At 37.8% G+C, this 17,082-nt stretch overlaps 1 protein-coding gene across 2 annotated transcripts in view; it reads left to right on the top strand.

Annotated features, from left to right (window-relative positions):
* The window catches only part of Pds5a (PDS5 cohesin associated factor A), an 88,647-nt gene extending 72,344 nt beyond the window's left edge, over positions 1–16,303 (top strand). For both annotated transcript variants that reach the window (XM_059275917.1, XM_059275918.1), the window contains exons 18-26: positions 1,784–1,889; positions 4,746–4,906; positions 6,778–6,901; positions 8,025–8,183; positions 11,189–11,257; positions 12,868–13,004; positions 14,386–14,509; positions 14,901–15,105; positions 16,185–16,303. In XM_059275917.1, coding sequence (XP_059131900.1) covers positions 1,784–1,889; positions 4,746–4,906; positions 6,778–6,901; positions 8,025–8,183; positions 11,189–11,257; positions 12,868–13,004; positions 14,386–14,509; positions 14,901–15,105; positions 16,185–16,303 — 1,204 coding nt within the window. The remainder of the gene's footprint in view (positions 1–1,783; positions 1,890–4,745; positions 4,907–6,777; positions 6,902–8,024; positions 8,184–11,188; positions 11,258–12,867; positions 13,005–14,385; positions 14,510–14,900; positions 15,106–16,184) is intronic.
* The last annotated feature ends 779 nt before the right edge of the window (positions 16,304–17,082 follow it).

The following is a 17,082-nucleotide window of genomic DNA, read 5'->3' as shown; positions in this document are numbered from 1 at the left end:
GGTGAGTAGTGCCCTTAGTGGCCAGAAAAGGGTGTCAGATCCCTTGAACTAAAATTACAGCTGCTCTGGAGACACCTCACAAAAGTTCTGGATACCGAACCTTGGTCTTCCACAGGAGTAGAAGTGTGTGATCTCTCTCACTGAGCCATCTCTCCACACCCTCATAATTGTACTCTTTTGTAGTCCATGCTAGCTCTCTGAACTTCATTTCTATTCCCAGTGCTAATATTTGCAGTTGTCTACCACGCAATTCAGGTTCATACTTTGAATTAAAAAAATCCTTTATTACTAGAACCAGAAATGGCAACATAAGCCTGTAATTCCAGCTCTTACCATGTAGAGCTGAGACTATCTTCTGCTACACATTGAATTTAAGGCCACCCTGGGCTATATGAGACCCCTGTCTCAGCAACAACACAATTCTTTGATTTCTGTGAGTGGTGTACATTAATCCCAGCTACTCAGAGTGAGATGGGAGGATCACTAAGACTGAGTTAAAGGCAGGTCTGGGCAATATGCAAAGACCCTATCTGCTAAAAACAACTCATAATAATTTGATTGAAGCAGTTATGGCATCAAAGGAAAATAACTTTATTCACTCTGTCCCTCGCCCGTCTCTACCTGTTTTTGAGACGGCATCTTGCTGGGTAATCTGAGCTGACTTGGTGTTCGTTGTGTAGCCCATGCTGGCCTTGGGCTGTGGCAGGCTTGAGCTTCCCTCACGCAGGAATTACAGGCGAGCACCACCATACCAGTTTTGTGTGGCATAGAGGATCAAACTCAGAGCTTGACAAGGTGGGCAGTCTTTCTACCTAAGAACTGCATTCCTGGTCTCATATTTGTTTTTATTTTAAATGCTACCAGTTTAGTCAGTTACTAGACACCTGTAATCCTAGTCTTGTGCAGTCCTACTACTCAGGAGACTTGAGTCAAGAAGGACCAAGAGAAGTCAGCCTAGGATACATGTGGGGTCTTGTTTCAAAAACAAATAGGTCAGTTCTATTAGATAGTGTGATTTTAGTGATCAGGTAATACTCTGTTTTGTGGTAGTAAATATATTGAAAAGATAACTAGTTTCTTACAGTTACATGATATCTAATTGTATCTTTATGAGTACAGCATGTTTCTGATTAATTGCATCTTTGTTAATAATTTCTTAAAATGGAATTACTGATTCCATAGATTAATTTGATTGTGCAGTTAATATCACCTTCCCTGTATATGTTCACTGCTGAATCTTTAAATTACGTTTATTCATCTATAAATTACACACACATGTAGCACATTTTTGGAGGTCAGTGAACAACTTTCAGGAATCCTTGCCTTCCATCGTGTGGGTTCCAGGAATCAAACTCGGCATCAAGCTTGACAGGAAGCCCCTTGATCACTCACTAAGCCATCTTGCCTGCTGTCTGAATTTTGTCTGGAGTGGCCTTTGGCCCAAATGTCAACCTTTTTTTTTTTTAACTGTTTTTACTGTTTTTAAGTTATTTACAGTCTCTTTATATGTAGAAATGAATATTGAAATAGCTAGTATTAATAGTTCAGTATATCATTTGACTGGCTTATTTTTTTAGTCAGATTGTTGTTGTTACATTAAGTTTTGGGGAGGGTATCATAAAAGTAAGCTCACCTATCAAGTGAGTGGTCAACACTTATCCTCATGCTATAGAAACTTCTTTGACCATTGTCTTTTTAGCTTCTCTATGGTTATCATATTTCAGTTGAGATCCAGTTACTAGTGTAAGCAGTTTTACTAACTTACATTTCCTTCTTTTAATAGTGCACTAGTAAAATTGATGAATAAATCAATAGAAGGGACAGCAGATGATGAAGAGGAGGGTGTAAGTCCAGATTCAGCCATTCGCTCAGGACTTGAACTTCTTAAGGTATTTTTAAAACAATATTGTCTCCATTTATTTCTAAAAATTCAAAATGGCATTTCCTTTAGGGTGTGCAAGAGCAGGCTTATTTTACTTTAGATTATTCAAAAGATTAAAATTTTCTGGTAGAAATTACATCTTTTTTTAGATTTAAAAAAAAACAAAACAAAACAGAGTCTTGTTCTGTAACCCAGACTGGCATGGAACTCTCCTCTATCCTTCTGCTTTTCAGCCTGCCGGGTACTATGATTACAGATGTCTGCTACCATGCTTGGCTAGAAGTCAGACCTTATAAAAATAATTTTTGCATCACCATATAATTATTTTACACTGTACAGTAGCATCTTTTAAAAAAGATCTATTTCTGGGGGCTGGAGAATGGCTCAGTGGTTAAGATGGGAAAGCATTTGGCCAGTCCTCCAAAGGACCCAGGTTCAATTCCCACCACCTGCATGGCCGTTCACAACTGTCTATAACTCCAGTTGCCAGAGGATCTGGCACCCTCTTGCAGACATATATGCAGGCAAAAGCCCAATTCATATAATAAATAAATCTTTTTGAAGGAAATATATTTCTGATCGCCTTTGCATTCCTGCTGTACTTGTCACCATGTATGCTGAGTAATCCAGTCTTTTCTTTCAAAGAAACTGTATCTGAGACAGTTGACTGACAGTTGGCAGTTGTTGTTATATGACATCATCTGTATGTCCGGGACATTTTAAAGCTATTCATGATCTTTTTTGCGGGGAGGGAGGTCCAAGACAGGGTTTCTCTGTGTAGCCCTGGTTGTCCTGGAACTCTGTAGATCAGGCTGGCTTTGAACTCATAGAGATCCACCTGCATCTGCCTCCGGAGTCCTGGAATTAAAGTTGTACACAACCACCGCTGCCCAGCATGTTATTCATAGTCTTAATGAATGCAAAATAATTCAAATTACCTATAAATAAGAGCCAGGTATGACTCAAGATTTTTTACTATGACTGCAAGTAAGAATTGTTTTCAGTACTAGTGAAAGAAATGATTGGTTCCAAGTTACAGGGTCACATGTGAGCAGGGCAGTGTTGTCTTTGTCCAACCACAACACTGGATGGAGCTCTCACTGAATCTTGTGCGAAGAGGATGAGGCAAAAATACATTGAAATCCCAGCAAGACAAACTGAAGAAGAGGCAAACGAGTCCTAGAGAGAGCATTGGAGGCGCACACGCTCAAACCCAGGGCCCTGCTCATCTATGCCCAGCCCAGAGGCACAGAGTTTTAATCTGCTTTTTGTCCATTTTAAAAATGGAATTCTCCAGTTTTCTATAAATAAAAAAACCTCACTGAGCCCATTTCTGTACTTTATGATGTATGTAATGTTTAATTTTCAAGAACACAAAAATGGACTGCTCAATTTTCTACCTCTTTACTTGGCTATTTTATCCAATAGAGGCTAGCCTAATCATTCTCACATTATAAAGGTTGTAGCCATTGATTGTATAAGCTGGTATAAGTTTCTTAACGGTAGAGACAGGGTAGGGCTCATATCCAAACAAGCTAATAATTCCATGTTTGTAATTAAAAATTCACAATAATGTCTTCATTGTTGATAGTTATGATATATGAACTTTCTGTGAGTATTTCCCTTGATATATTCCTATACAGATTATCATTTTGACAGCCAAAGCTGTATTTTTTTGTTGTTGTCGTTAACATCAATAAATAAACCTGGAGCTTTGATATCAAATAAAAATTCCCATACCTAAATATACTTATTAAACTGAGAGTATTTATTACTATTGGAAGATCACTCTCTGTAAGAAATGAGCCTTTGAGCTATAGAAATGGCTCAGTGGTTAAGAGCACAGGCTGCTCTTGCAGAAGACCCAGGTTCAATTCCCAGCACCTACATGGCAGGTCGCAACTGTCTATAATTCCAGTTCCAGGGGACCTGACAGACATGCATACAGGCAAAACACCAGTGCACGTAAATAAAAACAAGTTTTTTAAAAAGAAAGAAAGGAACCTTTCCAGTCTGTTAAGAACTTGCTTTGCAAACATCAGCACCTGAGTTTGATCCCTGCTACCCAAGTAAAAATGCCTCACTTGGTAGCATGCTTGTAACCCCAGCACTGGGAGGATCAGAGAGGCTCACTGGCAACCAAATCTAGCTTAGTTAGCAGCTCCAAGGCAATAAGAAGTCCTGTCTCAAACTCAACTGTGTTCCTGAATGTGACTCGCACTTGTTTCTTTTTTTTGTTTTGTTTGGTTTGGTTTGGTTTTTTGAGACAGAGTTTCTCTGTGTAGCTTTGCACCTTTCCTGAACTTACTCTGTAGACCAGGCTGGTCTTAAACTCACAGCCATCTGCCTGCCAAGTGCTGGGATTAAAAGCGAGCGCCACCACTGCCCGGGCCAATAATTTTGTTTTTATATATTAGTGCATCGGTGTTTTGCCATGGGTGTTGGGTCCCCTGGAAGAGGAATTACAGACAGTTGAGAGCTGCCATGTGGGTTCTGGGAATTGAACCTGGGTCCTCTGAAAGGGCAGTCAGTACTCTTAACTGCTGAGCCATCTCTCAAACTCACTTTTTTTTTTTTTTTTTAAAGAAAACATTCTTTATTCTAAGTTGTAATATGAACCAAGAGATGAAGTGATTGGTCAAAGGTGGCATATTAGCTATCTTGGGGAAGTGACTTTAAGCTACCATGCATTATTTCCTTCAATGTCTCATGAGTAAAAGTAACTGTAAAATAAGTAATCCATATTCCATGTGTTGTAGCTAGCATATGTACACCAGAACTTTACATTTTGTTTAGCAAATTCTCCTTTTTTAATAGATTAGAACTGTTGTCTGTCCTCTTAAAGGTGTATCTATTTCTCCAGGTTCTGTCTTTCACACATCCTACCTCGTTCCACTCTGCAGAGACATATGAGTCCTTGTTACAGTGCCTACGGATGGAGGATGACAAGGTAGCAGAAGCTGCAATACAGATTTTTAGAAACACGGGCCACAAAATAGAAACAGACCTTCCCCAGATACGATCGTGAGTATGTTTTTTAACTTGATAAACATAAAACCTCATGTGTATGGAATCAACAGAATCTTAATTTGTCTTTCATGGACGAAGATAGGAGCAGAAAGAAAACTTCACTTTCATGCTAACTATCTGTCTCCCTTGGTCTCTCCGTCTCCTCTCTGCCCCCATCCTATTTCCATTAGGATACATATAGAGCAACAAACTACAGCTGTTTGTTGAGAAGGACACGACTTGAGAATTTTAGTAATCAAAAGTTATCACAGAATTAAATATTGCATTATATTTATAATTAATGTATCTTTCTAGTCTATATATTTGTATTTTCTTTCAAATTGGCTATAAATTCAGTAGCTGTACGACCTTCCTGTCCCAACAAAGAAAAATAGGGCAGCTAAATAGTGTTCATCATAAATAGTTGCTTGATATTTGATAATGGTGACAATGATCTTGAGAATAAAATACATTCAAGTGTATTTTCTTTAGTTGTTCACCAGTATTATTAGTAGTGGCCTTGTGAGCAAAAGATGATGCTCGGGCTAGCAAGGCTATTTAGACATGGAGCTCCTATCCTGTAGTTCAGATCTCCATGGAGACAGGCTTGAGATGCTCATGAACATGTCAGATTTATACTGACTAGCAGGGTCCAGGCTTTGGTTTTTGGTTGAGAGGTATGGCTGTGGTCTTGAATATTGCTATTAGACTCTTAACTATTATAAGTAGGCCTTTGCATTTGATGACATCAACTTTTTTGTCTAATTGTATTGAAGGTATAACAAATATTTGCTGTTGAGTTTTGTTGCGATACAGATTTACTCTGATTATAAAAGTATTTATATATTTGTCATGAAAGCTGAAACTAAGGCTGGGTGTGTGCCTCCATGGTAGTGTTTGCGTAGTATGCATAAGCCTGTGAGTTGTCCCCAGAATTTGGAGGTGAAGTGTATGTGTGAGGCTAGGAAGATAAAAGGAAGAAAGTTGTTACTAGTGTTTGAAGAATAGGTGCCTGCTTCATATATGTGCCTTTTAAATAAATTTTTACCTTCAAAATCCAGTTTCAAGCCGGGCGGTGGTGGCGCACGCCTTTAATCCCAGCACTCGGGAGGCAGAGCCAGGCGGATCTCTGTGAGTTCGAGGCCAGCCTGGACTACCAAGTGAGTCCCAGGAAAGGCGCAAAGCTACACAGAGAAACCCTGTCTCGAAAAACAAAACAAAAAAAAAAAAAAAAAAATCCAGTTTCATGTTTGAATCCAGATTCACCCTTTCTTCTCTGTGTTTCCTTTGGCAGTTTCAATACATCTTTATGTTTAGCGTTCTTATCCTTGGTAGGGCTATATTCTTGTGGGATGCTAATGTTTATTAGCTGAATTAATCCATGTTAAAAACACCTTGAATGATAGCTACACATACATGTACTGGATGATTATTAGAACCCTTTAATTTCATTTTACCAAACTGTATGTAACTGCATCTTGTGTGCTCACTCTCTCGGGTATCATTTCAGCTGTTTTAATAAAACTTGGCCTTTTACTACTTTTTTTCCATGACTGCTTTGAAATAAGTGAAGGGAATTATAAAAGGGAACTGGAAAATTAGCAATGTCTACTTAGAAGGTAAATGTGAATGTGCCCTGGGGCAGGTTGTAGGTTATTAATTAAGGGTAGCTAGTGTGTTATTTTTCTGTATTCATAAATTAGCTTTTAAGTGAAAATTGTTTGCTTAAAATAGCCTTTGAGTGATTGTATGTCTTATCAATCAAATAATTTCTAAGAAAGCCTTATCTACCAGCACAGATCTAATTAAGTAGGGGAAATGATGAATAAGAAGAAACCTGGGGATGTGCAAGCTTCAGAAAAATACAACTGTATTATTTTTTGCAGAACCTTAATTCCCATTTTACATCAGAAAGCAAAACGGGGCACTCCACACCAAGCAAAACAGGCTGTGCACTGTATCCATGCCATCTTCTCAAATAAGGAAGTCCAGCTTGCGCAGATTTTTGAGGTATACATAGTACATAGAATATGATTCCATTGGTTTGTGTCAGTCTCTAATTTGATAAAACTAGAGTCTAGGTTTTTAAGTCTGTTTACATGTATTCTTACATTAAAATGTAACTCCTCAGAGCACTTGTCTACTCAGCACTGTATTTTCAGCTGTTAGTCTAGGTTCACATATTTCATATTGGAGGATGTTTTATATTTGAGAGTATTCTCCTTACCTGTAGTCATGTCCGATCTAGCTTATATTCACAGAGTGTTGATAGACGGTTGAACTGCTTGGTAAGTACCTACAATCATACCTGAATACTAATCTCTTGTCGGTCTGTGTATGATCTGTGGACGGACTGCTTCTTGAAAGGCATTCCTATTGTTGAAAATTGGAGATGATATGACTCCATGAGTTTTACTTTTTATTATTCAAAGTTGTTTAAAATGTCTTCTCAGCATAGGAAAAAAAAATCCACAAACATAACAAATTAGATGCAGAGAAATGGAAAATAATGCAGAATTGGTAAAAGACAGATGTCCTGATTTCTGCTTCTTTTATTTGGGCTTTATTTTTCCCCTTTATCTTTTTTCTGTATTTTTTCAATTTTATTATTGTCTTAGTTACATTTTTATTACTGTGATGAGACACTATGACCAAAGCAACTTACAAAAGAAATCATTTAATGGGGAGTTGCTTACATTTTCAGAGGGCGAGTCCATCACCATTATGGTGGGGAGCGTGGCAGCTGGCAGACAAGCGTGGCTTTAGAGAAGTAGCTGAGAGGTCACATCTTATCTGCAGGTTGCAGGCAGAGAGATAGAAATGTGGGCTTTTGAAACGTCAAAGTCCACCACCAGTGACTGACCTCTTCCAACAAGGCCACATCTCTTAACCCTTCCCAAAACAGTTCATTAACTAGGGACCAAACATTCAAACGTGAGCCTTTGGTGGCCATTCTCATTTGAACCACCACAATTATATTTCAGTAGCTGAAATAACCAAATTGGTTAAATTTAATTAAGTATGATCATATAAGTAAAACAGATTGACTTGGACATGGTAAATTTATGTACTGTAGAACATCTAAATGCTTATAAAAACCATTTGGTGACTTTTTTTTTTTTAATTTTTATAGCCACTCAGTAGGAGTCTGAATGCTGATGTACCAGAACAACTTATAACTCCATTAGTTTCACTTGGCCACATTTCCATGTTAGCACCGGATCAGTTTGCTTCCCCAATGAAATCTGTAGTGGCAAACTTCATTGTTAAAGATCTTCTGATGAATGACAGGGTAAGTTTCTCAATTATTAAATTACAGGTCATGAGTTTAAGGCTGTCTATATCTTTATCACAGAAACATTTCTGTGTGTGTGTGTGTGTGTGTGTGTGTGTGTGTGTATGTGTGTGTGTGTTAGTTAAGCCTAGGCACGTGCTTTATATGTTAGATATGAGGTGAGTGATGTGCCTACTAGGATCTAACCCTTAGTCACTATGTATAAACTTTCACACTGTACCCTATTAATGTAACTGTTTGTCACTTTTAGTTTCTTTTTTTAAAGATTCATTTTTTGGTTTTCAAGACCGGATTTCTCTGTGTAGCTCTGGATATCCTGGAACTAACTCTACAGACCAGGCTGGCCTTTAACTCGCAGTGATTTTGACTGCTTCTACTTCCTGAATGTTGAGATTAAAGGCGTTGCACCATCACCACCTGGCCAGTTATTTTATTTTATGTGTTTGGGTGTTTTGCCTGCATGTATGTCTGTGCACCACATGCAATGCCTGTGGAGGCCGGGAAAAGTCTGGGGATCCTCTAGAACTGGAGGTAGAGACAGCCACTGTGTGAGTGCTGGGAATGGCATCTACATGTCTGCAAGAGCAGCAATTGTTAACCGTTGAGCCATCTCTCCAGCCCCTACAGTGTGTTTTTTAAAGGGATCAGCATAGAATTAGGGTAGGTTCAAGCACAAGGCACACTTATAAATACCTTTCTTTTTGGTGTAACATTGAACACTCTTAGACTACATTTTCATGAAGTTAGATAGGATAGGGATTAAGTTAACACCAGATCATTCGCAGTGATCCATCATGTTAAGAATGGTTGGTGTTCTTGTTCAGAATGGTAGGATCTTGGCTACCCTACCTGACTTGAGAGAAGTGGATAATATGTAGTAACAATAAATAGTAGCATGTGTCTGACTTAGCTTGTGTTTCCACCCTATTGCTGAGTCACTTCCTCTGTCCTCTGTCCATCTCCCGGGCTAGTTTTCTATTCTTTGGTTTTTCAAGACAATGGTCTCACTCTGTAGCCCTGGCTGGCCTGAAACTGTGTATGTAGACCAGGCTGGCCTTAATTCATAGTGATAATCTATCTGTCTTTGCCTTCCAAGTGCTGGGATTAAACCTCATATTCAACCTGACTTATTTATTTATTTATTTATTTATTTATTTATTTATTTATTTATTTATTTATTTAATGAGGCATGGCTTTACTATATAAGCTTGGGTGGTCTGGAGCTTACCTTGTAGATCAGTCTGGCATCAATCTCACAGAGATCTGCCTTCCTCTTGCCCTTGAGTGCTAAATTAAAGGCAAGTACCACCGTGCCCGATCATTTAAAAAGCTTTTATTACATGTTTTTATTTAGTTGAGGGGTGCATCACAGTGCGTTTGTGTGCTTGTGAAGGCCAGAGGGCATCTGATGGAAATCAGCTCTCTCCCTCCACCATGTGGGTCTTGGAGATTGAACTCAGATTGTCAGCATCGGCAGCAGGTGTCTTTTCTCCCTGAGCTATCTCACTGGCACTCATGATATATTATTATCCTCCCAAATAGAAACACTCTTCTGCCTGTTAAGCAGTATACTCAGATTCCCCCCAGCATAGCTCCTCAGAACCTTTACTTGCTGACTCTATGGATTTATTCTAGATATCTTACTTTCCATACTTGTCCTTTTATAATATAGCTTGTTTTACTTTGCATTTTTCCAAGATTCATTTTGTTGTGGTATTGATCAAAATTTCATGTATTTTCTTTCCTGTTGAAACATACTCTTATATATTCCACATTTTCTTTATCTCTTAATGAACAGTTTTGAATTATTTCCACCTTTTGGCAATTGTAATTAATGCTAATATGTGTAATCAGAACATTTTCTGATTTTTTATTTTTTTTTTTTTTTGGTTTTTCGAGACAGGGTTTCTCTGTGTAGCTTTGCGCCTTTCCTGGATCTCGCTTTGGAGACCAGGCTGGCCTCGAACTCACAGAGATCCACCTGGCTCTGCCTCCCGAGTGCTGGGATTAAAGGCGTGCGCCACCACCGCCCGGCCATTTTCTGATCTTTTTAATAAGTAACTAAAAGTAAAATTTCTGAGTCACATAGTTATTCTCTATTGAACATTTTTAGATAATACCAGACTGGTTACCATAGTGTCTGCCCATTTTTACTCTTTTTCACCAACCTAGTCTGAATGTCCAGTTTCTCTACATTGTTTTTCATTATTGCTGTTTTGCTTTTTGAGAGAATAAATATGAAATATTTTATTATGGGTGTGGTTTGCTTTTTTTGTGATACTGCATTGTTTCTGTGTGTTTACTTGGCATTTGTGTGTCTTTTGGAGAGCTGTCTGCCCAGGTCCTGTAGTATTTTTAGTTGTTTTGTTATTGTGAAGCTGTTAAGTTTTAGTGGTTTAGAGATAGAGTCTCATGTGGTCCAATTTGGGCTCAAACTCTCTCTGTAACAAAGGCCGTCCTTTAGCTCTGCCTCCCTCCCAAGTTCTGGGATTACAGGCATTCACCACTGTACTGGCTAGTTTTGTTCATACATTCTGGGTATTAAATCCTTCTCTAATGTTTGCTAAGTAGAAGGTAACAAAGATTTCTTCCTGTGTTGTCTACTGAGTTCGTAGTTTTAGCCTAGTTTCCTTTTCCTGTAGGTGATGTTTGTCGATGATATGACAGGTTAGCCTCATTCCTCATTTGTTGGTACCCAGTTTTCTTAGCACCATTTGTTGAGAAAATTGTTGTTTCCCCACAACTTGGTATTTGTGTGGCCTTGTCAAAAATGAATTGACCCTTATAATGAAAGGGTATTTTAATAGGTTTTTTCCTCTTCTGTTCCATTGCTCTGTATCTATTTGTGTGCCATGATCTTGAGTGCTCTAAGTTTGTGGTATGTTTTGAAGTTGGAAAGTGACTCTTACCATTTTTTCTCCATTTCTAAGTTCTTTTACCTATATATTTTCACATGGATATTACTCAAGATGAAAAAAGTAAATTTCGTCAATTATCTGTAGTCAACAGGTGAGAAGAATGGAAAATTGTGGTCTCCAGATGAGGAAGTTTCTCCTGAAGTACTAGCAAAGGTAAGTTTGGATAGATCATCATGATCTTTATGTTGAAAAAAGGAATGCTTGTGGGTATCCTGGGCTTTCTCTAGTGAGCTGCTTTATTCATTTATTACTTAGTTAATAAGTGTAGGGTGGGGGGGTATGTGTGTGTGAACATGCACACAAATGCATGTGTCCCCCTGAAGCTACAGTTACAGATGGTTGTAAGTCACCTTATTGGTGCTGGGAATGAACTTAGGTCCTCTGGAAGAACAAATAGTACTTACAACTGCTCAGCCCTCTCTCCAGCCTCAAGGTGCTTTATTTGAAAATTTATTGTGAAATAATGCCTCTCTAAGAATTGTAGTTGCCATTGTTGTTTGTGGATTTTTTTTTTTTTTTTTTTTTAGGATGTAATTTTGTGCTGGGAATTTAACCCCACATGCTGGGTTAGTGTTCTAACACTGAGTACACCCCTGTCCTATGCTGGGTCCGTGTTCTAACACTGAGTACACCCCTGTCCTATGCTGGGTCCGTGTTCTAACACTGAGTACACCCCTGTCCTATGCTGAGTCAGTGTTCTAACACTGAGTATAGCCCTATACTTTTCGTTATATGTGAGCCTATATTATTTTGTAATTGTGTATTTTTGTCAGATGGCCAATAAAATACATGAAATAATACTTGCATCCTTAACTAGCTTTGTGTTTGTTGATATCAGTCTTTCAGTAATTAAGATCACAAATAATTATGTAAACTCCGGTTTAGTCAAGATGTTTTAAGATGAAACAGACTTAATTTATTCAATAGTTTTTCTGATACTCAATATTACAAAAGCCTCTAAATAATTAAATAATTGTTTTTATCAGTTTTTTTGTTTTTGAAGATTTTTAATTGATACTTGACTTTTTTATGGAGTCACATTATAATGCATAGTGATTAGATCAGGGTACTTGGCACATATCATTTCTTTGTATTGAGAATGCCCTCTCTGCTAGCTACTTTGTAGTGTCCAGTTAATCATTGTTAACCATAATTCTCCAATTATGATCATATTTAAAGTTACTACTTTGACTGGGGGCACAGGCCTTTAATCCCAGCCCTCAGGAGGCACAGGCAGGTGGATCTCTGTGAGTTCTAGGGCAGCCAGGGCTTTCTAGGGAGAAACAAAATTTCTTTTGTTTTGTTTTTTGAGACAAGGTTTCTCTGTGCAGCCCTGGCTGTCCTGGAAACCTGACTTGAACTGGTCACACTGTAGACCAGGCTGGCCTCTGACTCCTGAGTGCTGGAATTAAAGGTGTGCACCAGAAATCACTACTTCTCCACAAGTGCATTGCTCTCCCAGTTAGTTCTTCCCTCCCTCTTCCACCCGCCTGCCGACCCTCTAGTCACCGCATGCAGTCATGTGCCAGTTGCCTTCTCCGTTGCAAATAAGAACATGGACAGCTGAGGAAGAAGTTCATCCACAGAGTGAACAGAGAGTAATAGTAGTTCTGAGTGTTATTCTTTTTATCCCATTGCCTTTAGTAATAAAATATTGCTGATAAGGAGAAGTAGTGTCATTTATCAAATTGGTTAAAAACAATCTTCCCTTTAATTAGAATTTTTAAGTTGCTTTCTTTCTTTAGCATGTTAATATTTTATAGGTACAGGCAATTAAGCTTCTGGTAAGGTGGCTGTTGGGTATGAAAAATAACCAGTCTAAGTCTGCCAACTCAACTCTTCGGTTATTATCAGCGATGTTGGTTAGTGAGGGTGACCTGACAGAGCAGAAGAGAATCAGGTAAGTTTTCTTCTTCCTAGTTTCCTTGTCCCTGAGGTTGGGTAAGAGATACATACATAGAGTTCTTTCCCGGACTGATTCCGAGTGTTGTCGCACTGAAAGCTTAGGAATTCTCTCTCTTGAATACATTTAAGGACGTTAGTATTTTTTTGTCATTTCCAAAAACTGTGAACATCTGCTAATAAACTTTTAGTGTAATCAGTTCAGTGTTGGTAAACATTCACATTTGATGACTAATCAAACAGTTATTTGTTGAATTTCTACTCTTTATAACACTATGAAAAGTGTAGCAAAGACAGATCACCCTGTAATGGGGTTGAATAAGTGGAATGATTTAAGGATAATAAATTGACTTTTAATGGTGACTCAAAAGTGAGAATAGAAGCCTTCTGGTGATTCGAGAAAAGTCTATAGATGCAAAAAGAAAAAAACGGGTAAATTTATTTTCACTTTTCAGTATAATGAAATTACTATTTCCTTTTGTTCCTTGAAGAACTTGTCAGTTCCTTATTTCTCTCAAATACTTGATTAAGCACTGATAGATACTAGGTACTGGTTAGATACTGTGGGTTTTTTAAAGATAACATTATTTTCTCAAAATATATAATCTGCTTGTAGAGGTGTAATATATAGACAGTTCATTATGATTAATGCTTTTATAAATTGAAGAGATATGCAAAAATAAAGCAAAACCCAATATTTTTATGGTTGAGTAAGAATTTTTTGCTTAGTGGGAATTAAGAAAATGGATTCTGTCCTTTTTCTCCTCTGAGGTGGTACCATCCTTGTAGAACTGTGAAACATTTTACATCTTACCTTTTAAATATGTTCTTAATACTGACACATTAACTTAATTAAAGCATTCTTGAAACATGATAATCATGTAAAATATACATATAGCCATATTCTTATCTCAATATCTATCTTTTCCTTTGAAATCTCATTCTTTATAATTGACTGCTATTGATAAAATATGTTGAAAATAATGCAGAGTCTTAATTATGTGTATAAATGTATGTGACATAGTAAATGGATTTAAAATGATTGGCTTCTATTTCTTTGATTTGTTTAAATCACGTTTCCACAATGCATCGTGTTCTTGACATCAGGGATACAGATTGTGATGAAACTGGCTTTGCTTAGCATTGTGAGTAGTTTGATTGGTAGAATTGCTTGGTTGGGTGAAAGATTGAAGGTAGAGCATGTAAAAACCACAGTTGACTTGAGCCTTTTCTCTAGGTTGAGTCCATAGACACAAAGTCACTTCCTTTATTTGCACGTTAAGTTACCTACTATCAATCTCACACTCAAAGAGCAACTGGAGAATTTTATGTGTATTAATGTTTATAGGAAATGTTTATTTCTTTTTGTTTGTTTATAGTAAATCTGATATGTCTCGCTTGCGATTAGCTGCTGGTAGTGCCATAATGAAGCTTGCTCAGGAACCTTGTTACCATGAAATTATTACCCCAGAACAGTTTCAGCTCTGTGCACTTGTTATTAATGTAAGTGGAAAACTTGTTTCAAATCTTTGTCTTCAAAGTTGAATACATTTACTTTGCTTTGAGTACAGACCCATTTAATATATGGATATATAGACAAAACAGATTATTTCCATTGCTCCAATATAATCATCATTTTAAGTTTTTGTTTTGTTTTTTGAGGCAGTGGTACTCTGTGTATCCCTGTCTGCCCTGGAACTCACTCTGTAGACCAGGCTGGCCTCATATTCATAGAGATCCACCTGCCTCTGCCTCCTGAGTGCTGGGATTAAAGGCGTGCACTGCCACCCAGCCATTTTAATTTTTTAATAATCGCAGATGTTTTTAAAGTACATGCGTATGTGTAAGCAAATGTTTACCCATCTTATGTGTCTTTGTTTTTGTGCTGATACAGGATGAGTGCTATCAAGTAAGGCAGATATTTGCCCAGAAGCTTCATAAAGCACTTGTGAAGTTGCTGCTCCCTTTGGAGTATATGGCGATCTTTGCATTATGTGCCAAAGATCCTGTGAAGGAAAGAAGAGCACATGCACGCCAGTGTTTACTAAAGAACATCAGCATACGCAGGGAGTACATTAAACAGAACCCTATGGCTACCGGTATGTACTTGATAATTGTCGTAGTTAGGGTTCCTATTGCTGTTAAGAGACACTATGACCACAGCAACTCTTAGAAAGAAAAACAGTTAATTGGGGGGCTTAAAATTCAGAGCTTTACCTTATCTAGCCCATGTATCCCTTGAACTGTTGACCCTTCAGTCTAGTCTTCCTGAGTGCCGAGACTGCTAGCACTTACACCAGGGAGCTGTGGGGCCTTCGTTTTCCAAACTCCTACCCTGTGGCTGTGGCCGGCAACCTTCAAATAAAAGCCTGCCTTACTTGGGCAAGTTTCATTTTCTTGGCCTCTGGGATCTACCCAACTCAAGAAGTGTATTTTAACCCTGCAATTGTAATGTCTGTATGTGTTTTGCTCTTGCTGTCCCTGACTACCCTTATTCCCAACAAGGACACACCTGCTAGTAGGGTCACTCTCTATAAGTTTATGGTGACCAATTCCATTCAGACTACTACAGTAATTGACAGTGTACATGAAAGGGACACTTGCATTTCCACGGTAGTTTATACTAAAATCTGTAACTTACAGAATGTTGTCATTATAGTTGTAGTATGTATAGAAACTGAAAACTTGTATTGGAGTGATACTTACCTTTCCATTGTTTTGGGTAGCTGGGCTGTGGTGGCACACACCTTTAATCCTAACACTGGGGAGGCAGAGGTAGGTGGATCTCTGTGTCTTTGAGGCCAGCCTGCTCTATAAAGCCAGTTCCAGGACAGCCATAGCTGTTACATAGAGAAGTCCTGTTTGAAAGGAAAAAAAAAATTTCTGGGTAACTATTTTCTTATGCAATCAGCAATGTGGTTTAATTTGCACACATTGCTCGGAGGGTAAAGTATATGCTGTTTTCCCCTGACTGTTCCATCATCTGCTGTGTAATTTGTTTATCCTTTGGCTTTGATTTTTTTTAGGATCAAAGTAAAAATACTGCAGTGTCGTCAGATCACACACATTCCCTTCCGTTTGTAAATACCTGAGAGAAAATAGAAGCAAATGGTTACAACTCAAATAATGAAAGAATTTATAAAAGCTATTCTTGTTAAACATACTTTTTTCATTTTAGAGAAATTATTATCACTGCTGCCTGAGTATGTGGTTCCATACATGATTCACTTGCTAGCCCATGATCCTGATTTTACAAGATCACAAGATGTTGATCAACTTCGTGATATTAAAGAGTAAGTTGTCTGTTTCAGAAATTCTGCAAATTATGTTCACTCTTAATCTTTTATATTATTATTCCATTGGAATTTTTATCATTCTGAATTTTTTTTTTAATTTGTTTTCATTTTATGTACATTGGTATTTTGCCTGCATGCATGTCTGTCTGGAGATGCCGGATCCCCTGGAACTGGATTACAGACAGCTGTGAGCTGCCATGTAGGTTCTGGGAATTGAACCCCGATCCTCTGGAGGAGCAGCCCTTAATTTTTCTTAATTTACTATTATAAATTTAAAGAAAAAAGTTTTTTAGAAGTATTTCCATTTAACCATCCCTTTCTTACTCTTTGTTAGAGCTCCAACCCCACATAAACCAAGCATGGTAGCATATAATTCCACCTATAATTCCTATAATTCCACCACTTGATCAGATGTTCAAGGTAATCCTCAGTTAAATAGCCAGTTCAGGTCCGCCTGGGATAGTTAAAACCCTATCTCAAAAATCCAAAGGGCTTTAAAAAAAAAAAAAAGTAATTTTTACATCGCCCTAAAAAAATTCTCCAAAAGGAGGCCATAAATTTGAAAGAGAGCAAGGAGTGATAAGTACATGAGAGGAGTTGAAGGGAGGAAAGGAAGGAGGGAAATGATATAATCATATGATAATCTCAGAAAGATGTTACTTATTCAAATATTGTTTTATCTGTAAGATATAAATAAAAGCTCAAATTTTTAAAAAAATTTAAAAACGGAAATCTCAAGAAGTATGTACTTATGTGTGAAATGTTCTGGGTCAAGTCTGC

This window comes from Peromyscus eremicus, chromosome 10, assembly GCF_949786415.1.
Source record: "Peromyscus eremicus chromosome 10, PerEre_H2_v1, whole genome shotgun sequence".
NCBI classification, from domain to species: domain Eukaryota; kingdom Metazoa; phylum Chordata; class Mammalia; order Rodentia; family Cricetidae; genus Peromyscus; species Peromyscus eremicus.
The sequence above is the reverse complement of the archived record's forward strand: the minus strand, read 5'-3'. Positions and strand labels throughout refer to the sequence as shown.